General features: G+C 37.5%; 1 protein-coding gene across 3 annotated transcripts in view; it reads right to left on the bottom strand.

Annotated features, from left to right (window-relative positions):
* The window catches only part of LOC136857735 (serine/threonine-protein kinase STK11), a 150,022-nt gene that overhangs the window by 9,872 nt on the left and 115,512 nt on the right, over positions 1–24,638 (bottom strand). The window contains exon 7 of one of the 3 annotated variants that reach the window (XM_067136621.2): positions 9,627–9,841. The exons of the other annotated variants lie outside the window; for them this stretch is intronic. Coding sequence (XP_066992722.1) covers positions 9,807–9,841 — 35 coding nt within the window. The 3' untranslated portion in view covers positions 9,627–9,806. Of the gene's footprint in view, positions 1–9,626; positions 9,842–24,638 lie in introns of those variants that run through there. 3 annotated transcript variants of the gene reach the window in all.

The raw sequence follows: 24,638 nt of genomic DNA, 5'->3' as shown, positions 1-24,638 counted from the left end.
CAGACCACGCTGGAAATTTGTTTAGATCAATGTTCCCCAACTCTAAAATATCTCAGAAATATGGTTGTGCAAAAACTAAAACCTCTGCTTTGGTTCAATACACGGCATCTGAGGCAAAAAAAAAAAGGAAATAAGTGAACTTTTGCAAATAACGCCTTTTTCTTTGGCTTCTGATGGTAGTACGGATTCAACTACAGTTAAACTTTATCCTATAGTTGTCTCTTTCTTTAATGCTCAGAGAGGTCAAATATCAACTCTTCTATTGTCATTGTTAGAGAGTACCGGCAACACAGGTGAGGGAATTTTCTCTGTTATTAATAGTGAATTGTCTTCTTTAGCAATTCCATGGGAAAATTGCATTTCTTTTTCATTTGACAATACATACACAATGATAGGGGCAAATAAAGGTGTTGCCAAATTTGTGAAGGACAGGCATTCTTCTGTTTATGTCCCGGGTTGTTCATGTCATCTTATACACATCTGTGCACAAAAAGCAGCAGCCCAATTGCCAGTCAATGTAGAGAACTTTCTGGTTCAGTTATATTAATATCTTGATAAGAGTTCTAAAAGGCAAAACATGTTGAAAGTTTATCAGGCTGATTGTGGCACAAGAGGATCACAAAATTTTGAAATATGTTAGTACCCGTTGGCTCTCGCTTCTTCAGTCTATTGATAGAGTTCTTGAGCAGTGGGAAGCTTTGACACTCATGTTTTGTAGTGAGACCCACCATGAAAATGAGACCACGAAGCAGTTTGAAACTGTGAAATCTTTCATACAAGACCCACACAAAAAACTGTTTTGCTACTTTCTTCAGAGTTCACTTCCTGTTTTTAACTCTGTGAATATATTTCTGCAACAAGATGCTCCAGCCATACATCTTCTTAGGAGGAAACTTACTGGTCTTTTAACTGACCTATTGGTCAGATTTGTTCAGCCATGTTCTCTTCAGTCAGAATGTACCTCCCTTTTGAGTGCTGAATTCAAGACGAGGAAATACCAGAAAGCCAATGAGGACTTGGTAATTAGAGCAAAAGCTAGGGCATACTTGAAAGATAATGACTGTGATGAAGAGATGTTTTATAATTCTGTAAGAGAGTTTTATATGGCAGCTTGCAGTTACATTACCAGGAAATTTCCCCTTGATGAATTTCTTCAACATGCCAAAGTTGTAGATATCTCTGTCAGAATGAAGGTTTCCTATTCATCTCTTGAATATTTTGTTCGAAGATTCCCAACTTTGGTCAAGGAAAGTGAACATGACAAACTTGAAGAAGAATTTGCAGTTTACCAGCGTGATACTTTCCCTGAATATATTGTGCATGGACCTAACATTGATGTGAATTGGGGCAACATTGCAGAGCTTAAAAGTGAAAGCAAATTAAGTATAAAATCTTAAGTAATGTTGTACCTCATAGTAACTCTCCCACAAAAAGAGTTTTCAGTGTTGTTAGGAAAAATCAGACAGAATTCAGGCCTACATTAAGTACATCTACACTGGAATCGCTTATGGTTCTGAAGACGAAAATGTCATCTCAGGGGGAAGTATGTTTCAAGAAAACCTACACCGAAAAGCAGCGGCTGGGTACGAAACAAGCTACACAGAATTTTTTATCGCAGAACTAACAAGTAATGAGCAAATTTTTTTGTGTAATATGATATACTTTAGAATAGATTGCTGTAGGAAAGGGCAAACGGGGTGCTTTGTATTTGACTCGTAAACATTTTGTCGGGGGGGTCCTCGAGTTAAAAATGGGATTACTGATAACTCGCTTCAAAGGTTGGCACCTCTGTCCTCATTGTATTTTTAACACCATAGAAATGATCTCAACTTAACTGAAGTCCTATGTTAGGAAAAATAATGTTACCCCAACTTTTGAGTGCTAGCTTGTCACCTTCTGCCTGAAGGAGCTGGAACAATTGGTCCCAAGAGCTGGTCTGCTTGTGTTTGACACACCATTTAAGACAGAAGGGAACTACATGAAACACTACACCGATAGCAACCAAGATAGACTTGTGATTCACCTAGCAAACAATGATTAGGACAACAAATAGAAGCAGGGTAAATACTGCACTTTATTTTAAAAAATAGATAACTTTGATGGCTATCTTGTGTCCAAACTACACATTTAGACTTTGTTATTATTTCCAGCTCTACAGCTAAATGGTTAGCATCCTGGTGTTTGGTCTAAGGGTACCTGGGTTAAATTCCTGGTCATGTCTGGAATTTAACCTTCAGTGGTTAATTCTGATTGCTCAGGGGACGGGAGTGTGTGCAGTCTTCAGCATTAGAATTCATTGTAGATAGGACCTCATCCTCACAGACATTTAGATTGGATATAAGATATCAACTCGAAAAACCTGCACCAGGCTTCTCCAGAGGGCACGTGCCATTAAAAATATATATTATTATTACTGTACAGTGAAGTGAAATTTTATTATAAACTAGCATCTGTACCCATTCTTTGTGGGAATTCGCAATGGGTTACATGTTTCCTTCATGAATTTATACAAAGTAACATGGCTCTATACCCAAATGTTTTTTTTTTTTTACAAGTTGCTTTACGTCGCACCAACAAAGATAGGTCTTAGGACGACGATGGGACGGGAAAGGGCTAGGAGTGGAAAGGTACAGCCCCAGCATTTGCTGGTGTGAAAATGGGAAACCACGGAAAACCATCTATTCACACATTTAATACATGTTAAAATTATGTGTTTCTATGAAAGTGTGTGGCAGTAACGTGAAGCATGATGAAGCTGAACAAAGTTGAGATAGAGAGAATGAAGATTATTTCCAAATTTATTGTACAGTACAGTTCCTGGTCCAAACGTACACAAAATTCTCCCTGCTTCTCAGGTTGCATATGGTATCTCTGACCACTGGCGTGGAGCTCTGATGATGATACCTTCCTTAATATCTGCCCTATCTAAAACATTGAAATGGCTCTTTAGATTTTCCCATTACCCATCTTCAAGTGACATGCACGAAGTGTCCCATGGGACTTGGGACTAAAAATCCAATTTTTCATAACTATCTCCATTATTATCTGTCATTCGATAAATAGGTACATGGCATAAAGGAAAGGAAATAACACGTTCATAAACTTTTGTTACATGTAGTCTTTAGATAGACCTAATGTTAAGGAAAATACCTGAGAATAAACTTCCTATAAATCCCAACTCCATGTGACGACCATGAAATCACATGCACCTGATAACACAATCCTGAAAGAGTAGATTCCAAATACGAAGTCTGGTTGAAATAAGTCCAGCAGTTTTCCACTTTTCGGAACAGACAGACAGACAGACAGACAGACAGACAGACAGACAGACAGACAGACAGACAGACAGACAGACAGACAGACAGACAGACAGACAGACAGACAGACAGACAGACAGACAGACAGACAGACAGGACACCAAAGGGAAAAGTTCTACATCATGTTTTCTCAGCGTTCGGTTACATCAGGTGGGATTAATTTTCAAGCTGAGTGAAATATTACGTATACTCTGATTTTCTCCTGTTATGGATCCTTCAAATCACATTCCTAAAATACTGCAGGTTTCAGAAACCACTATCTTCTGCAGTACAATGTAGATGTTCTACCTACGGTTTAGGTGATGAAGTGCATAATGCAGCTGGAGGGGAAGTTGTCCTAGTTCTTGCACGATTATTTTAACAACAATCTCTATATCTGTGATTGGTAGACGACTGTAACCTCCACTGGTATTCCGCAAATATACCTCAGAATGGAGCTTGATGCATCTGTTGCATTCTACCCAATGAAGAACAGTGAGTTTACAGGAATGATGACAAAAATTGCATTATGCAGGGCTAGGAGTGGTAGTCCACTCCATAAAAAGAGGAAACAGAGACAAAATGGCAAAAAGAGAGACACTGCGAAATGATCAATATGGTCAAATAATAGATATTCACATGTTTATGCATCAAAAATTGTGAAAAATTATATATATAGTAATTCCCAACCAAAAAAAGGCCAGTGGAAACCAGAAAAAAAATATTTAAGTACAAGTAGCCTATACACTCGTAAATGACCAATGATGAATAGTAGCTATTTCATTTGATTTTTAGGCTAAATTTCATTTGTGTCTGGACCTGGATGGGATATGGCCTGTTCATTTATTAAATAAATATGAAGATTATATTACAGTGTTTTATTCAATGGAATACTTATGTCTGAGAACAAAAGTGTACCTACAAATGTTTTTTCAACTTTTACTACAAAGGTATGTCAAGAAATATAGTTACATTACTGAAAAAAGAGAGTAAAAGAGGGAAATACAATTATTCTTTTTTCCATGTGATAGAGACAATGCAGCCTTAAGGCTGCCAATTCTTTATATTGTTGCTGGTCTGCTACATTAGTTTTCTTTAATGCTTTATCCCAATAACTATATATTCTTCTAACTATATCTCAATAGTTTTGTTGGTTCTCCACAATAGATGGGTTTAAACATCTCAGAGCTTTAATCAAATCACAATCTTTCATTGCTCTTTCAATCAAATATTTGCATCCAAAAACAATGCTCTTTTGCACTGTTCATGAAAACCAAGAATTCTTTTTCCAGACGATGTGAAAGTTCATTTTCTATGAAGCAACAATATCTTTCAAGGGCAACATTTTTTTAATTAAGTAAGAGATTTAGCTCAAAGTTACCAACAAAAATAGACTTGCAAACATGTCTGGCTATATTTCCTAACAAATCTTGTACCTGAGGGCAATGAATTAAAAGTTCATCTTGTTGAAATATTTCAGTGAAGCATGTAAAAAGTTCTGCAGAAGATATAATTAAGTACAAGTGAGCTTTAATTGTTGAGTAACATAAAAAGTTTGGCCATCCTTTTGTACGAAGTAGACTGTAACACAGTGACTCTTTACTGATGGCAAAAAAAAAAAAAAAAAAAAAAAAATATTATCCTTCCCACAGTTCAAGAAATTAAAGCAATCTCTCAACAGTGTAAGCCACCCAGATGGAGAATGTTTTAAGAATTTCTTTTGAGGTAACTTGAGATTTTCTTGAACCCTTTCATATTCCTCCAGCCTGGCTGGTCACCCATCAAAATACAGTAGTGATAAACAGGAACAACAGCTAATTCACATGCATCTTCACCAAGTCTTTTAGATATGCATCATGAATGATGTGAATGGGACAAGTCCCAATATCAACCAATCTGCAAGATCTCATTCATTAAATCTTCATTTAAAAGTATATGGGCTATCTTATTCACATTTTGTCTATCTGAGCGAATCATCATAAGTTTGTAGCCCACTCTGTGGATCAGTGGTAGAGTGTTAGCCTCCGGATCCCAAGATAGCAGGTTCAAACCCGGCAGAGATAGTTGCATTTTTTGAAGGGCAGAATAAAGTCACACGTCATACGATGTCAGCACGTAAAATATCTCTGGTGCCACACTTGGTGTTTACCAGACAAAATTCATTAAAAAGTCAGCCATAGATGCTACCCAAGAGAGATTTGGCTTACTGTAATACCTAGCAAGCCTAGAGTATAACAGAATGTTGAAATCTGATGAGCAAGCAGCCTGATAGCAATCAAAGTAAAAGGCTGTAGCTGAGGCTATATCATCATCATCATCATCATCATCGTCATAAGTTTGGGAACAGGTAGGCTTGAATTACTGATAGCAGAAAGAACTTTGTACATAACTTTCCCTGATGAAGAATGTCTGCAAATGTCCTGAAAGTACTTCACCTCTACTCTCTGACTCTGGCCAATATCTAAAGCTCATTCTGTCTTCAACATTAGTTGTTTCATCGAAACAGACTGAATACAAGGAGATATCTGAGATCAATGATGATGATGCTTGTTGTTTAAAGGGACCTAACATCGAAGGTCATTGGCCCCTAATGGTACGAGATGGACGACATGAAATGATAAATAAAAAATTAAAAGATAAAAGATTAAAATGCATCCACTGACTAGAGTTTAAAAGAAATGGTGATGAAAAATGATCGTGAGATAAAAATAATCAATGGATTTAATTCACAATGCCTTAATTCTAATAGAAGGATAGAAAATAGAGGTGATAATGGAATAAGGCATTGCCTGGACAATCATATATATATATATATATATATATATATATACACACACATACAATTCATGTTATGAGTTAAAATAACAATAGAGTCAATGGGATAAAAGCGCAGTCGACAAAAAATACACTAAAGAACAATATTACACATGAGAGAAAAGACCACTGTCCATCATAAAACGGATGACGAGGTCTGCGGACTGCTCGTCATCGCGCAGGATGAGGGAAATGGTACGCAAGAGTTTTAGACTACGGCACAGATCGACCAGGTCCATGCACTCCGTAAGGATGTGTACCACGGTAAGATGATCACCGCAAGTACACACTGGAGCGGGTTCTCCTTTCAATAAATGGGAATGCGTCAGGATACCGTGGCCGATTTGAAGACGACATAATTCCACTGCTTCCATCCAAGAAGCCCAAAGGGAAGAGGGAAGTCCTCCATACCTTCGTTGTACCTTTTACCACTCTCAGTTTATTTGGAAGACAAGTGGCCTGCCACTCCATCTCCCAATGGGACATAACCAGATGTCTCAGCTGAGAGTGAATATCACTTGCTGGAACCTTGTAAGGCAACGGGGCAGTGTTACTGCCTCCTTGGCAGCCTTATCTGCTAACTTGTTTCCCTCTACACCCATGTGGCTTGGGAGCCACAGAAACGTGATTCTGGTGCCGGCATCCGAACACCCGGCCAGCAGGTCCTGGATCCACTACACCAGAGGGTACCGAGGGAAACAGGTATCAATAGACTGTAGTGAACTCAAGAAGTCAGTACACACAAGAAAGTGTCGGCGCTCATCGGACAGTGCGTACCGCAGAGCTTCACAGATAGCATAGAGCTCTGCTGTATACACACTACAGGTTTCCGGAGAGCAAAAAGAAACCTATCAGTGTCGACAACGAATGCACAGTCCACTTTAGTGTCTGTTCTCAAGCCATCTGTGTAAATAACGACTGAACCTGGATACCGGCCAACAACGGACTGAAAGAGCCTCCGATTAATCCAAGGGTCCGTGTCTTCCTTTGGGCCAGTGTGCAGATCCAGGATTATTTCAGGACGTCGTACTACCCAAGGAGGTGCCCCACTTGGTTGTCTGACAAGGCAAGGAATCGAAGGTACGTGAAACAATCTGTGACTCCTATCCAAGCGTATTCCAACCGGCTGTGTTGCTCGAGGACAAGCAGTGTACAGCAAATGGTTGCCATTGTTGAATATGCAAGGATAGCTTGGATGAAGTGGCATCTGTTGCAAATTTGCAGCATACGAAAGAAGCATTTGCTGGCGCCTCAGGTGTAATGGTGGCACACCAGACTCAGCGAGCAGGCTAGCAATGGGGCTTGTACGAAAAGCTCCCATCGCCAACCTAACCCCGCTGTGGTGGATGCTGTTCAGCTTCGCAAGGACGCATGGTCTTGCTGAGCCTTATGCTGCACTGCCATAGTCTAGCTGGGATAAAATATGTGCCCTATAGAATCGTAGGAGCACCGTGCAGTCAGCACCCCAATTAGTGCTGCTAAGAAACTTCATGATATTCAGCTTCTTAATGCATTGCACTTTTAACTGCCGCATGTGTGGCTCCCACGATAATTTACTATCGAAAAGGAACCCAAGAAATCGGTAAGTGTCAACTACGGGAAGAGCAACAATTCCTAGAGAAAGTTCAGGAGGAGAGTGAAGAGTACGTTGACGACAAAAGTGGACAACAGAGGTCTTTGCGGTGGAAAACCGAAAGCCATGTTCTGAAGTCCACTGCTCTACTCTCCTAATAGCTTGTTGTAACTGTCGCTCTGCGACTGCCATATTACGCGAACTATAGTACAGAGCAAAATCGTCAACATATAGCGACGGTATTACTGCTGAACCAGCAGCAGCGACAATACCATTTATGGCAATCGCAAGCAGAGTGACACTAAGAACCGATCCCTGTGAGACTCCATTTTCCTGAACGTGGTATAGCAAATATGTCCTCCCTACTCCGACACAGAATAGACGGAGGGACAAAAAATTCGCAATAAATACTGGCAAGTTACCTCGGAATCTCCAATGATGCAGGACTGAAAGGATACCATATTGCCCGGTGGTGTCGTAGGCCTTCTCTAAGTCAAAGAAAACAGCTGCCAAGTGCTGTTTGTGGAGAAATGCATCCTGGATAGAGCTCTCCAGGCATACCAAGTGGTCAATGGTCGATCGAGCGGCTCGAAAACCACACTGGTACTCGGACAAGAGTCCTTGTTTCTCCAACACCACACAAGTGGGCAATTTACCATCTTCTCAAATAGCTTACACAGGCAGTTTGTAAGACAAATCGGTCTGTAACTTCCTGCATACTTAAGATCTTTGTCAGGCTTGAGGACAGAAATAACTTTGCCCTCTCGCCACTGAGACGGAAAATCACCCTCTATCCAGATTCGATTGAACACACGAAGGAGATATAGTAGATTATAATCACTAAGGTGTTTCAACATTTGGTTATGGATGTTGTCTGGTCCAGGAGACGTGTCCTTGCAAAGCACTAAGGCGCAGCGAAGTTCCCACTTCGTAAAGGGCATGTTATAGTCCTCTGAAGCTTGAGTGGCAAAACTAAGGTGATGACGTTCTACCTCCCGCTTCAGAGTGAGGAATTCACGATGGTAATTCTCGGAGCCAGATACAACCACGAAATGACTAGCTAGACGGTTAGCAATTGAGAGGGGTTCAGCAACGACACTGCCTGCAATGGAAATTCACGGTACAGAAGATGATCCCGAAATACGTTGAAGTTTAGTCCACACTTGAGATGATGGAGTGTGTGACGTCATAGACGACACATATCTCTCCCACGAAGCTTTCTTACTTTGGCGAATGAGAACTCGTGCCTTAGCGCGGAGTTTCTTAAATGTTACCAAGTTGGTCACAGTAGGCTGCCTACGATAACGTTTATGGGCTCGATGGCATTCTTCGATAGCTGCTGCAATTTCTTCGTTCCACCAAGGAACAAGTTTTCGGCGAGGAATCCCCGAGAAGGATGGGATGGACTCCTCAGCAGCAGCAAGAATAACTCGGGTGATGTAAGTTATTTCCTCGCCGACGTTCCGCCTGATATCGTCGTTAAAGACAGCTAGTGATGTGTACTTTGGCCAATCAGCATGTTTAAGAATCCATTGAGAAGGAGCCTCGACGGATTTTTGTTTCACATCTGAGATCATCTGTGAAAATATGGTCCCAGTGCATCAGTTATTAAATACTGCATCTTCTTAGCGTTTAAAGAAAAATCAGCTGGAACGGGAACCGCCTACAAGAGGATGCGGAAAAGTTGCAACACAGAGACTTCATAAACCAATTAGTTGAGATACTGTTGCCACATTCTTCCAAATATATAGTTTAACAACGGGCCTAGAAGAATTACAGCTTGATTAAGTATCTTCACTTTGGATTGTATCAGACGAATCATCGGGATTTTCTGCAGCTAAAACTATATGCTTATACCCTAGAACATCAGAGGTTAATTTTGTATGGTAAGCATAGTCTGAGTGTTGAAGCGGAGTATAACAACCCTTGTTTTGAGACCTTCTTTTTTACACATACAAAGTTTGCAAAATACTTTTTTAGTCTTCCTATAAACCCCCAGTCTAAAATGGATGAATATATCAAAATGTGTCTTCATGCACATGTTGACGACAAATGACCATTTCTGTCGTTTTTAAGTAGTCAACCAGTTCTGAAAATGCACTTTCCCATTATTAAACTTCTGTTCACAGATCAGCAGTCAACCATTCCAAAATAAATCCTGAAAGGAAAGGAAAAAAATAATAGAAAATGACAAAAAAAAAATACATTACAGACAACTCTGTTTTAAACCGTTCTGCTGAAAAAAGTAACTCAAAGTTAGTTTCTTCAGAGTATCATGAAGAACATACAGAACAATTTCTGTGTTCATTACACGGATATTCTGGTCATAAGAAACTTTAGAAAGAAGTTATATACTGATAAACCTTAAATATAACAAGACAAACTACATACTTTATTCTATTTGGAGAATAACAACTTTTACAATTCTTCTTCTCCAACTCCATATTTTTTTTAAATTTTTCACTTGCAAAAGCCAAGAAAGCTAAAAAAAAAGAGACTTATTCTAAGAAAGAGACTAACCCCCCAAAAAAGAGACTGAGAGCTAAAAAAGAGACCAACTCCCAGGCCTGATTATGTTACATCCCTGCTGGCAAGTAGACTGAGATGCTGCCATGGCAATCGGTAGATTTGCTGTCTTCTGCGAGTGTGTCCACCACTGGCTGCAGAGCACGAATCCCATAGAAAATAGTAATTTTATCAGTCATTTGAAGAGTAAGCAAAATTGTGTACATAACAACAATTATTTAAAATAAAGGGATGTTTCACATGTAGTCTACAGATATTACAGAAAATTAATAGTATAATTTTTTACAAGCTGCTTTACGTCGCCTCGACACAGTAGGTCTTATGGCGATGATGGGATAGGAAGGGGCTAGGAATGGGAAGGAAGCGGCCGTGGCCTTAATTAAGGTACAGCCCATTTGCCTGGTATGAAAATGGGAAACCACGGAAAACCTTCTTCAGGGCTGCTGACAGAGGGGCTCGAACCCACAATCTCCCGAATACTGGATACTGGCCGCACTTAAGCGACTGCAGCTACCAAGCTTGGTCAATAGTATAAGAGAAAATTGAAAACGTTTTAAGTCTTCCTATAAACCCCCAGTATAAAACGGATGAATATATCAAAATATGGCAAAATAAATGACATTACAGACAGCGGACCCCCTACAACTTAATTTATAAGAATGAATGACTATCCAATGGATTCTTTTTACAATTGGCTTTATGTCACACTGACACAGATAGACCTTATGGAGACAATGGGACAGGAAAAGGCTAGGAGTGGGAACGAAGCGGCCATGGTCTTAATTAATGTACAGCCTCCAGCATTTGTCTGGTGTGAAAATGGAAACTTAAGAGCCGAATAGGATAAGAGAGAGAGCGCGGGGGGGATGTTATCCTTAGTCCTTAGGGTGGCTGCGAGGTGCAGCGGTAAAGTTTTTGCATGCTGTGCCTTAGGTTATGGCCCAGCGCAGTCAGTTGGCATTCGAGGGTGCTTAAATGCAAGAGAGTAAATATATTTACGTATGTTAAAGATCCTCTACAGGGCAAAATTCTGGCACCCCTAGGTCCCAGCTGCAGTAGTTAAAGGGGACATAAAACTCAATATACTGTATGATAATATATTATTATATATTACAATAATGTATGTATGTATCTAACCCTTGTCCCGTTTCTCAATGGGGTTGGTGCAGGGCAGAGTATGGGCTAGCACTGTTCATTAGGAATACTATTGTACGCAACATAGTTTCTGTTAAGCATGAAAATGAGCGAACAATGTGGGTAGATTTAGCAGTTGAAAGATTCAAGATGAAAATTTTCTTAGTATAATTCACTATGTGAGGGAACAGATGAAGATGAAGTACACAATTTTTATGAAGCACTGAGTGGTATTGTAGTCAGGGTCAAAAGCAAGGACAATTTGGAAGTGCGAGTAGGAAATAGAACTGAAGGATATGAGAAGTTGATGGGTAAATGTGGGGAAGATACAGAAGCATATATGAATGGGAAGTGTTTCCTAGACTTCCATGCTAGTATGGGATTAGCAGTTGTAAATTCATTCTTCAAGCATAAGGCTATTTACCACATCACTTGGGAGGGTAGGGTCATGAGATCCATAATAGACTACAACATAATAAACTTTGAATTCAGAAAATCTATTAAGAATGTATGAGTATTCTGGGGATTTTTGGCTAATACAGACCAATATCTTATCTGCAGTGAACCAAGTATCACTAGACCTAGGACAGAGAAAGTGAAATCAGTCCACAAGTGGAGAAGGGTAAAAAATATCCAGGACAAGATAAATGGGACACACGTGTGAATATGACTAGTGAAAAGTTTAATAGACAGTCAGCAGGTTCAGGATGCAGAAAGAGAATGGGTGGCATACAGGGATGCCTAGGAACAACTGTGTGTAAAGATGGGAAGAACCGATCATCTTGAAGGCATATCAAAAGAGACTCCAAACAAGAACTGATGCAGATAGAGAACTGTACATAGCTGGAAGAAACAGACTGAAATAAGAGATTTGTAGAAATAAGGAAGAAGTCATGGGAAGATATTGGTAATAACCTGGAAAGGCTTGGTCAAGTGGCAGGGATACTATTCTGGACAATAATAATTTTAGAAGGAAAGGTGGGGGGAAGGAAGTGAATAGTAAATCAGGTGAACTCACAGCAGATCCTTGGGAATCAGTGGACAGATGGAAGGAAGGGAATGGTGTGATAAATGGGGTTAAATGTCAGGTTGTTTCATTATTAGGAAAAGTTCTCTCAAATTTAATTACAGTGTTGATGGGGTGAAAATTCCTTATGGGGAGCACTGTAAGAACCTAGGTGTTAATAAAAGGAAAGCTCTTCATCACATAAACAGAATTGTAAATAAAGGGTACAGATCTGTGCACTTGGTTACGAGGGTATTTAGTGGTTGTAGTAAGGATGCAAGTCGAATACAGGCAGATGAAATGAAGTTCTTTTGGAGTGTGATACAGAAGAGTAGAAGAGACAAAATAAGGAATAAGAAAACCCAGGAAGAAATTGGAGTGGAAAAAATGAATGATAGAATAGAGAAGAGCCGACTAAGATGGTTTGGGCACATAAAGCGAATGAGTGATGAAAGAATGCCAAAAAGGTGATGGAAATGCAAATACAAGGAAGGAGAGGCCATGCTCGACCACGATTGAGATGGAAGGACACAATCCAACGCAGTATTAGAGAAAGAAACCTGGACTGGGACACACTGTTGGAGGAGGAGTGGTGGAAAGACCGAAGAAAGTGGAGAACCATATTTGCCCCTACCCGGCTATAGCTGGATAATGGGAAATGATGATGATGATGATGATAAGGATGTAAACAAGAGGGCCTGTAAGTCTCTGGTATGACCCCAACTAGAGTATGGTTCCAGTGCATGGGACCCTCACCAGGATTATCTGATTCGAGAACTGAAAAAAATTCAAAGAAAAGCAGCTTGATCTGTTCTGGGTGACTACTGACAAAATAGCAGCATTATGAAAATATTGCAAAGCTGCGATCAGCAATATTCTGTAAGAAAGAGGCAAGTTCTTGGGCAAAACTATCTTTGCATAGGTGTGTTTTTAGACCAACTTTGCTGTACGGGAGTAAAAGCTGGATGGACTAAGGATGTCTTATTCTTAAGTTGGAAGTAGCAAGAATACTGCTGGTATAAACAAGTGGGAAGAATGGCAGGAACATACTCAAAATAAGAAAATAGGCTAAGATGAAAATAAACAAAATGGATGAAGCTGTATGTATAAAATTCTTAATTAGTGTCAAACAAATTTGTCACTATTTTTAACTGATTTGATGGCAGTTAAAAAATATCAACCGTTCCTGAAATATAGAAAAGAAAAGCAAAGCAAGATTGTGGTTGAACCTGACTCTTGTCATCGAGACATAGCCGGGGCAGTTTTATGTAGAGTACGAAGAGGGTATGATATATCAATAATAACTCAGGCAATGATTGGGATTTGAACTGAGGTTGCCTTGCTGTGAAATCGCAAGTAAGTATAAAATGGCTTTGGTGGTGTGGTCATGTGAGCCGAATGGATGAGAAGAGGTTACCTAGGAGAATAATGGACTCGGCCAGGGAAGGTAAAAGAAGTAGAGGGAGACGAAGGCGACAAAGGTTAGACTCAGTTTTTAATAATTTAATGATAATGGGTGTGTAACAGAACAAGACTACAGAGCTAGTTGCAACTCTAGGATTGTGAAGCCGTTTAGTTAATTCACAGAAGCTTGCAGACTGAACACTGGAAGGCATAATGGTTATGTGTGTGTACACATGAAACCTCACATACAATGACTGGATTTCGCACCACACCTGCCCTGGTGAGAAGTCTATAATAAAGTCAATCAGCTATCATGCCCCTCAATCCCCAAATGTACAAAATCTCGATTTATGTAGCTATTTCATGTAGAAATCACTTTGTCTGGTAGTTATATCTCTATATGCAATTGGATCTAGCACAGGATTTAAAGATGTGTAGCCAGACAAGCCACCCTGTATTGATGAATGTAACAAGGCACATCCTGACATCATAAAAGAGGAAGTATTGTATGCAACCAACCTCCAGAAGAAAGGTAAAACTGTGGGTATGGACAACGATACATGCAGAAACTTTCAAACTTATTAATCAAGGTAATGGTACAGGCCTAGACCAGCTAACTGCACTCTACAAGGCTGGGAGAATTTTATCTGACTGGTTAAGATCTACTTTTGTTGCCCTGCCTAAAAAACTAGTGCATCACATTGTGATGATTATCGCAGTCTTATGTTTCATGTCTTAAAGGTATTCCTACCTATCACCCACACTCGTATCTATTTAAAATGTGAGTGCCAAATTGGTCATACTCAGTTCGGTTTTAGAAACAGACTGGGAACTTGCGAGACACTTTTCTCTTTGAATGTTTGGACTCTGAGATGCTTGGATATGAATTTTAACGTGTATGCATGTTTCAACAGCTTTCAATTGCAGATGTCAAGCAAAACTTCCCGAGATTTTAAAAACTACTGGTGTTGATGCCCGTGATCTACACATCACTCAGCTCTACTGGAACCACATAGCAGAACAGGAAATAGGGCAAGTCACAACTGAGGGCATAGCTATACAGAGAAGCATGTGACAAGGCTGTGTCCTGCCTCTCTCCTTTTTAATATCTACTCTGAGGTTGTGTTCAAGAAGCTGTACAGATGTTAACCTAGATATCAGGATCAATGGTAATGCCATTAATGATATCATCTTTGCTGATGATACGATTGTGTTAGCCAGTAGCCTTACTGATCTTCAAATTATTAACTAGCTACCCACCCAGGCTTCGCATGGGAGATTTTATGAATTTAAGGCGATAGGCTACTTTTAACTAAGAACTTAAAAATATTTCCTTGTATATGATATTAGTTTTTCCTCCAGTAGTGAACACAAAAAGATTTTGTTTTGATATAACACATGAAAGGGACACACAAAGCTGTCCATGAGAGAAACTTTCTCCACCAAGATCAACTCCAGCCATGCAGAGTGTCTAACCTTGTGCTTTGTTTACGGTCATACCAAAGCAAAATCTTACCAGAAATTGAACTCATTTGAAATCAAAAGGCAAATCCTAAGGAAGTGTAGGGATTCTTGGTATTGAGAACATTTCTCCTATGCCATAGCCAGTAAAATAGTAGCTCCATTAAAATAGTTTTTCAAGTTTTCACTACCAATTGCATCCCACTGCATAACTTTGGTGGGTATAGATTACTTATTTCGAATGCAATTTACCTATATTCACTTTACGTTGCGGTGTGATGGGTTATCATAGATTTTATATAGATAACAAAAAATCACTGGAACACTATTGTATTGTAGCATGTGCAATGAAGTGTTCATAGACATGAAATTAACAGCAAAACTCCAAACACATCCCCCTCCGCACCACAATCTCAACTCTACTGTGTACCCTATGCAAGGAAATGTTCATAAACAAAATTTGAAAAAGCTGTGATGTATCAAATTACCACGGAATGTCCAAACACATCCCTCCTCCCTCCATTCTAAGCTCAACTGTGTAGCCTACGGAACAAGATCTTCACTGACTGAATGAAGAAAAGCCGAGGAGCATCAAATTACAACAGAAACTCCAAACAGACTGTGGAATGAAATGTTTACAAATGTAGTACAGGAAAGGTGAGGTGAATTGAATAAGTAGCGAAACTCAACACATCTACTCTTCTCTGAAGTTTTAACTTGACCATTAGCTGCTGGCCGAAGCTGCTAATAGCTTGGGTGAGAGGCTAGCATGTTGGTTGGCAATCTCCTCTCCCACTTTGAAGCTGGTCATTTACATTTCCATATTTCACAATGTAGATTGAGCAAAAGTGAAAACAGCAATATTTCCAAAAGTATGTATGAAATTACTTACTGTAAATGACATGCTAATCTACATTAGTTACTTGAGATTGGTTTGAAATTTGACTGTTTTTACTGCAAACTGTAACATAAAAACAGCGTATTAAGGATAGATATATGCTGTCACAGACATTTTTGTAGAACTCAATATGCTGAACAATTCTTACCCTCATTGTATAGATACTTTAATGGTTTAGCCAGCATAATCTACAAGGACGCACGGACAGCAGATTTTTCTTCAACTTGCTTCACTCAAACGACTACATTTCGTACATCAAAATGAAGACTGGGCAGAAAAATGAAAATGAAGATATTTCCTAGAGTGTAGATGAAAATTACATATTGTGAATGACATGTTAATCTGAATTAGTTACTTGAGGTGAATAATCAACTTATTTTGATAAGGATTAAGTGATTAATTTTCAAAGCTGTTTCTAACTTTGATGTTGGCTTACTTTCTGCAAATTCAAACATAAAAACTGTTAGCCTACAGTGGCCTATGTTTTAAAGATAATATATGCTGTCATAGACTTTTTTTTAGATTTTTCTATGCTGATCAATTCTTACCCACATAGTACACATATATCTTTAACGGTTTAGCCAGTATAATCTAAAAAGGCACACAGACGGCCATTTTTCCTTCGACTTGCTTCACTGAAATTGTTACTGTTTGGCTTCTTTTGAACACAGATTAATGTTTCTATACATAAACCTTTCTTGGAACTTACTTTATAAAGCGGTGAAAACTGCATCAAAATCTATCCAGTGGTTCTCGAGATTAGCTGTCACAGACAGACAGACAGACAGACAGACAGACAGACAGACAGACAGACAGACAGACAGACAGACAGACAGACAGACAGACAGACAGACAGACAGACAGACAGACAGACAGACAGACAGACAGACAGAATTGCACTTTATCCCATATAGAGATAACATTGCAAGGATCAGTGCATCATTTGGTCTGTTCATGAATACCGGCAAGACCAAGCTAACTGTATTTTATAAAACACCAACAACACATTGTTCAGCAAGTGTCATCCTTGAAATATCTTGGAACTCTAGTGAATGAGCATTGCGATCCCAATAACAAAATCTTGTCTAGGATCGGGCAAGCCAAAAATTTGTTCAACAGTACAAGGGTTCTAGTCACCAGCAGAGATCTCAACTTTCAGCTCAGAGTTTGGACATGCTATAGTATGTTTTCTCCATCCTTCTCTATGGTTTCAAAGGATGGACGCTCAAGCCTTTGCTGGAGAGGCAGATTGAAGATTTCAAAAATGTGCTTGTTCAGAAAAATGTTTTGAATATCCTAGGTAGAAAGGAAGACCAATGAGAAAGTTTTGAACTCGTTAAATAAGAAAAAAGAGCTTTTAACAACCATCAGGGAGCAAAAGCTCAGGTACATCGAACACATCATGAGATGTGAACAGTGTGAATTTCTCCAACCCACCATCGAGGGTAAAACTGAAGGATGACCATCTGTGGAGAGACAAAGAAATTCCTGGCTTAAAGACTTGTGCTGCTGGTATTGGCAAATACCTATTGAAATCTTTTGAGCAGCTGTTTCGCAAGTAATCATAATCAATAGAATCAACCTTCGTAGGGAGACTATGTCCTAAGCAGAGGGAGCGCAGGATAAGGAACTTGACCAAAGGAGGTCAGATAGGAAAGATGAAATCGAGGACACTCACACAAGTAGGCAGAAGAAATGCCAAGCTCTGCCAGCAGAACCGTGGTTGCCAATCCTTGGTCTCCCTTTCAGTCGCTTCTTACAACAGGCAGGGAATACCGTGGATGTTATTCTACCGCACCCCACCCACAGAGGTTATGTAGTCGAAAATGGAGCCGGAATAAATATGTGATGACAAAGGGGTTAAGGTATTTCCCTATTTGAATAAATATTTTGAATTATACTGAAAATAATGAAAACTCAAAAGTGACATTCAAATTTTACTTGGGAACAATCATTTTGAAAGTCTGATTAGTCTCGTCTAGTGCTGATGACCACTTAATTTCTCTATGCTAAAAAAAAATAAAAAAAAAAATAAAAAAAAAATGGAGTAATGTATTTTTCCTTGCAAACTTTGGTATCAATCCATCTCCATGTGAAAAAAATGTCAATGATTCCTTGAAGATGCATTCTGTTAAGTATTTGTAATTCTACTGATTAATTCTTTAAAAAGTAATTAGTATTTGTAATTGAGTACATTTCTTGTCAGGTGTGTAATTAAGCCCAATTACTTTTATTTTGTATGTTTCCCATCATTGATGATGATGATGATGATGATGATCTTAGCTTTATGTTCCACTAACTCCATCTGCACCAGAATTTTGTCCTGCAAGAGTTCTGGACTGAGTCAGGATCGAACCACCCAACTTAAGTTCAGACGGCCAGCGCTCTACCTCCAGAGTTACTCAGCCCAGCATTGAAGAAAAAAAAAAACAACTCTGATATCTAAATATCAAGTTCTAATCTTTTATAGGAGATCAAGGATAACTGCTAGGAAAATCATACTGTTCAAAAAAGAAATGATTAAGAAGTTCTTAATAGCAGGCATGTTGAGGCACATGCAAATATTGTACTAGGCCTTCATCGACATGTTCATTTGAGATGTGCTATACTGGAAATCACCAATGCTGTTATCATCCTGGACGGAACCACCATAGAAAGGGTGTCACATTTCAAGTACCTAGGATGGTGGCTAATAAAAGAATGGGATTTAGATGTTGAAATTAAAACTGGAATCAGCATTGTACAAAGTGTGTTTCTGAAGTAAAAACATTCTATGTGCAACCTTGATCTCAGATTTGAAACTTGTTGGTGCAGCATGAAGTGTTATTTGCTATCGGTGCTACTTTATGGTATCTAAGGATGGATACTAAATGCTCCGTCAATGAACCAACTGCAGGCCTTTGAAGATCCTATGGGTTCACGTTCCGATGGGTAGACTATGTCACTGATAAAGAGGTACTCCATGCCAGGAAGTTGTGCAAAGTCTTAACCCTTGCAAAACACATTAACCCTTTACAAGGGCAAAACTCTGGGGAACAAAAAATATTATTTGGTTAAATATCATGTTAGAGTTATTGTTTTGGTTTTCATCAAAATCTGAGTCAATGCATTGTTTGTGAGATATGAGATGGTATTTTTACCAGAGAGCATTTAGGATTATTTTTTTCCACCTGGAGGGTGCACTGGAAAATATATTTATCACTTTGCTTACATGATAACTTTCCACACCGTGTAACACGACTGAAGTAGTGATGCTCTTGGTAAACATGTATCACATTTGGAAGTGCAACAATTCAAGTTGTCATGAACTGCAATTTTCAAAAAATGTTCTACTTATTCTAACCAGGAAGCAGGCAGTTGAGGCCATTTATGATAGGCTATCTGTTACCTTCTGAATATTTTTACCCAATACCCGAAGTGGTAAATATATTTACTAGCAGCCTATAAAGGGCTAAAGCAGTCTATTTTATCACAGCTTCAGTAATAACAAATACAGCCTGATATAACTGATCACAGAAAGCAACAAAGAAGAGAAATGTGTACATGGGCAGAGAAGATTATTCTGGATGCAGAACCTCTATAATACCCATTCTAAAATACAACTAATGATTGACATCTGCAGAAATTATGTTCAAAACAGATGCTCAAGATTTAAAAAATATCAAACAAGTAACCAGGAAATTACTGGCCACAGGGTCATTATATGTGCACTTGGGAGAGACATGGGTCTGAATACCATCATTAGCAGTCTTTGAAATTTTCCCTTTAATTCCCAATTCTAGATAGATCCAGGGGTGATGCAATGTGTGCCTTTCCCCCTTTCTTATGCTCTTTTCTTGTTTCCTTATGGTTTTTCTTCAGTTGTATTCTTATATGTATCAGCCTCATAACAATGCTGCTAAAAAGACATAACAGGAAGGATAGCTCACCTTATCTTATGGTGTACTTGAACTCAGAAGGTAAACAAACCATAAAAGAAATGTATATTTAAAAAAATTAATCATGACTACAGAAAAAACATATGCCATGCAAAAAAAACTACACATTCCAAAGCTTGTCAAACCGATTGTCAAATTTTGCCAAGTAAAGCAAGTGCTGAAGGAAACTTGCTTCACACTGAAGCAAAAACGAAATGTGAGTGAAAACATGCCTTAGAATGCAGATGTGAAACCAAGCAACAGATCATGCTAAACAGTAACAAGAACAGGCAAAGCAGGCTCATGTTAATGTAGGTAATAAACCCTGTTACAGTATATAATTACTACAATATAGGCAAAGCAGGCTCATGTTAATGTAGGTAATAAACCCTGTTACAGTATATAATTACTACAGTATCTATGAGAGAGTGACACATGCTGTATAAAATGTCAGCCAGGTTATCAAAAGAGAAAATGCAAGATTATTTTACAACATTCAGAATAACGAAGGTTAATGAAATGATTCCTGATCATAACACTGTCATTATTATCCAGGATAAGGCTTCATTCATTAGAACTAGCCTTGAAATTATTGTTTGCTACTAAAAAGTATTCTTGAACCTCTCTTATAAAGTCTCCTAACACACACACAAAAAAAAATGCTGCAACTGAAATGATGAAAAAAAGAAATACTGAGCTTTTAATACTATAGCATACATTTGTATCAACAATTTGAGTTAGGTGACATAATCAAACACTCATATTTGTCTACAGGCTACTCTGATAGGCTTAGTCATACAGCTAAATCTCCTTTGGTGTTACATAAGGCAGGTACAATTTCTACAGAAGGAATGGCTAGTTTGGTATTTCTATAAACTAAACAAGGGACAATAAGAAATTGATTGTTAATACTATCTGAAATACACCAGTTCAAGACATCTCAGATATATAACCAAGATGGGAGATTCAATCTACATTCCATACTTTTTACACTTAGACATGTATATACTTTTTCATTTAAGTTATATACAATCCTAAATAAAACATAAGTAGTAAGAATGTTTGAAGGATCTCTCACATGCTTCCATAACAGTCAAGATTCATACACTGCTTGAATTCATGGCAACTTTAGTGAACTGAGAAGGAATTGTAACAGAAACAAAAAAGAACAAATAAGTAAGTGTATTAAAAACGCATGGAACACACACAAAATTTCAGGCTGCTGTTCAGTGAGAAGGAAAGAATACAAAAACAATTAAAAGTGTTTTGTTCCCTATTAAAATGAATTATCTGTGAACTCTGATGTAGAGCCAAAAATAGCACTAATGTCATGTGGTCAGAAAAAGTATGTAAAACCCAGATTCCAAATACATTTCAAAGGATCATACTGTAACTCCCTTCAAATCTGGTAATTGCTTACATCAAGAGTCATATTTTGATGTATCCTCATGTAATTATAACAAAGAACAAAGATGTTTTCAGATCTTAGGCTTAAGAAATATGAGGGTTGCTTCAAAACAAAATATGAATGACTGCATATATGATCAAATACAGTGACATATGTAATCAAAGGGACTCCAAATTATACGACTACTTCTTTACTGGTTTTATATCTACTATTTTTATAGTTTTTGAAGATGCTGAGGTGTTGGAATTTTATCCCTCAGGAGTCCTCTAACATGCTTCTAAATCCATAAATCTACTGACAGAGGTTGATATACTTGAGCACCTTCAAATACTACTGGACTGAACCAGGGTCCTAATCATACAATTTTAAAAGTTAAACTGTATGCTCAATGTACACAAGGCTTGCTTTTCTTGCATCAGAGACTACAATACTGCTAAAATCAAGTCTGTCAGTACTGTAGATATCTATCAAGGCAGAACTAATAGTATGAAGGACCACTGTTTGTAACAGAAGTATAACGTTAATATTTGTGCAAATAGCTACCTTCCGACCAACATACAAAATTCTTTTTCTTCAGCAACTATACAATTGGCTATCCTCAGCATTAATGGGAACACAAAGTTGTACTCCAGATATTACCTAATTGGAAATACCTCCTGTCTGTTGATAATTCAGAATTGATTTTACACCACTGTAGCTGTCTTGAAATTATTCCCAGAAAAATTATGGGTATAAATATTATTGCCAAGACAAATTTCAACAGAACATAATACTTTGTTTCAACAGAATAGTCGAAACTGATGCTACATTTGTTAAGGAAGCAGTATTTATTAATGCCTGACAATATAAATGCAACAATGAGGTAGGGCTTTTGCTTCAAAAATTAAGAAAGTTCCTGAATTGAACTGTCTAAACAACACCTAAAATGAATTAAGGAGGCTCCAGAAAGTTTAGAACCGTAAGCTGAAGATGAGAGTAGTAGTAGTAGTAGTAGTAGTAGTATACCTTGCATTTTATGAATTTTCTTGATTAAAAGTTTCTTACACACTTCTAAAAGAAATACTGCCCTCTGAGTATGATTCACATTCTTACAACCTCTGATTGACTCATACAGTAAAAAATAATTACATACACTAGATTTATGATCTTTCTACAATAAGAATGTTGCTGGTCATTATTTTACTAGTAACAACCTTAGTAAACAAAATAATCCTAGCTAGTCAAAGCATGTATAACTATCACACTAAATCCCATCTGATGTGTCCAACAATGTAAGATAAATTTAACCTGCAACATTTCACTCTTAAATCAAAATACACTTGACTAGTTGATTTGTTTCCAAATGATATAATTTTAAAACCAGATTAAATATTAGTAGGTTCATTTAAAAATTCCAATAAGTTTATAATGGCCAAGTCAATTGTGAAACTGCAGTCTTCTATTACATCAGTTCTCAGGAAAGCATTAATGATATGAAGTGACAAATACTTGAATGATCAATCATATAACTCTTTTCTCATATGGGATAGTTCAAAAACGTAGCTGGCTTCCCAAGAACTGCATACAATACATGGATATGTTCTGCAAGCAAAACAGTTTTATTTTTTCCTAATAATTACTTAAGAACTAATAATGCACTGAACATTAAAATAAATAAATAAATAAATATATATATATATATAACAGACTTATGTAATTGTTAAGTACAGAGGTAAATAAACAAAATATATTTATTCACTAATATTTTGTCCTGATGAAGGAAAAAGAAAGAGTAGGAAATGATACTGCAATACAATGTACAATTACTACTCACTGACAGGATTTAATAATTCAGGTTATTAAGGTGAAGTTCAAAATATTCAGCAAATGCTAAAGATGCAATGTGAAGAAAACTCGAATTTTATAGCTATAACAATTCATTTATTAGATGTTCTTGTGTTTTGTGGTTACCGGGCAAGTATATGATAAAGCAAAGTAAAATGCAAAGCTAGTGAAAATATGAAACTTTTTGGAGTAAATAGTAACAAAATCTAAAGTTTCAAAATAATGAATGTTTCTCAATTTTGCAGTAGTAGGTAAAATATTATAAATTACATATTTTTTCTTATAATTTACAAAAATTCTGTGTACTATGTAACTAAGTTTGTGTATAGTAATTTTGATCTTCAAATTTTGAGGAATTCTAACTGAACTACATAAATGTATGATTATGCATGCAACTCAGCTGCAGTAAAATAATATATTCATAAGGCAAGTGCACAATGTCTCATTTCATTCTTTTAACTGCCTCAAAAGCCTTTCATTTTGGTTTCAAACTGAAGCTTATGAAGGCTAACATACCATCAAATAGTAGTTCAGCTAAGTAAAGAGAATATTTCATGGCATTCTGGACCTACAGAACAACTCCGTAATATAAAGCTCATGATTTAAAGAGTTGCTTCAATTTTCAAAGAAACTTGTTGGTCCTAAATAACACTGCTTCCATTCTTGGGAATTCTCATTAATATTTATATAAGTAATGTGATCAATATTCAGATACCTGGTAGTATATAAATAAATTTCTGTTGACAAATTATGTGAAATGAATGTGGAATCCATAAAACAGAATTAAAAACAGCATGAACTAAATCTTTTTGTCTGAGGTAAAACTTGAAAATAGGCAACCAGTTTAGTAGCAAGATAATTGACAATTTCATCATGAGAGCAAGAAATCAAAAACTAGTAACAAAGTCACCAAGTTGTACAAAGAAATTAACTTATATTTTGTCCAGATGAAGGAAAAATAAAGGGTAGGAAATGATACTGCGATACAATGTACAATTACTATTCAGTGACAGGGTTTACTGTAATAATTCAGGTTATTAAGGTAAATTAATAATAGGAATAATACGAATCTGAAAAAGTTCAAAATTAGAGAAAGATGCTCAAGTTTGTACGAAGTGACCATACACACACATTATTTTACTCAAGGCTAGTGGAGGCTCATGTCAATAAAGTTTGAAAAATAATTATGACATTTCAATCAAATTTTTTAAGAACCAACTTTAAAAATCTGTAATAGGAATCTGGCATCAAGTCTTACCAAACTATGAAAGGTGCTTTTACATATACTAGTTTTCCTCTTGTAAAACTGGAGATTCTATATGTACATCTATATTAGATTTTAAAATATTCTTCTATTATAAGGTCTTTCGCAATACA

This window comes from Anabrus simplex, chromosome 1 (assembly GCF_040414725.1).
Source record: "Anabrus simplex isolate iqAnaSimp1 chromosome 1, ASM4041472v1, whole genome shotgun sequence".
Taxonomy (NCBI): domain Eukaryota; kingdom Metazoa; phylum Arthropoda; class Insecta; order Orthoptera; family Tettigoniidae; genus Anabrus; species Anabrus simplex.
This window is presented reverse-complemented; position numbering and strand designations above follow the sequence as displayed.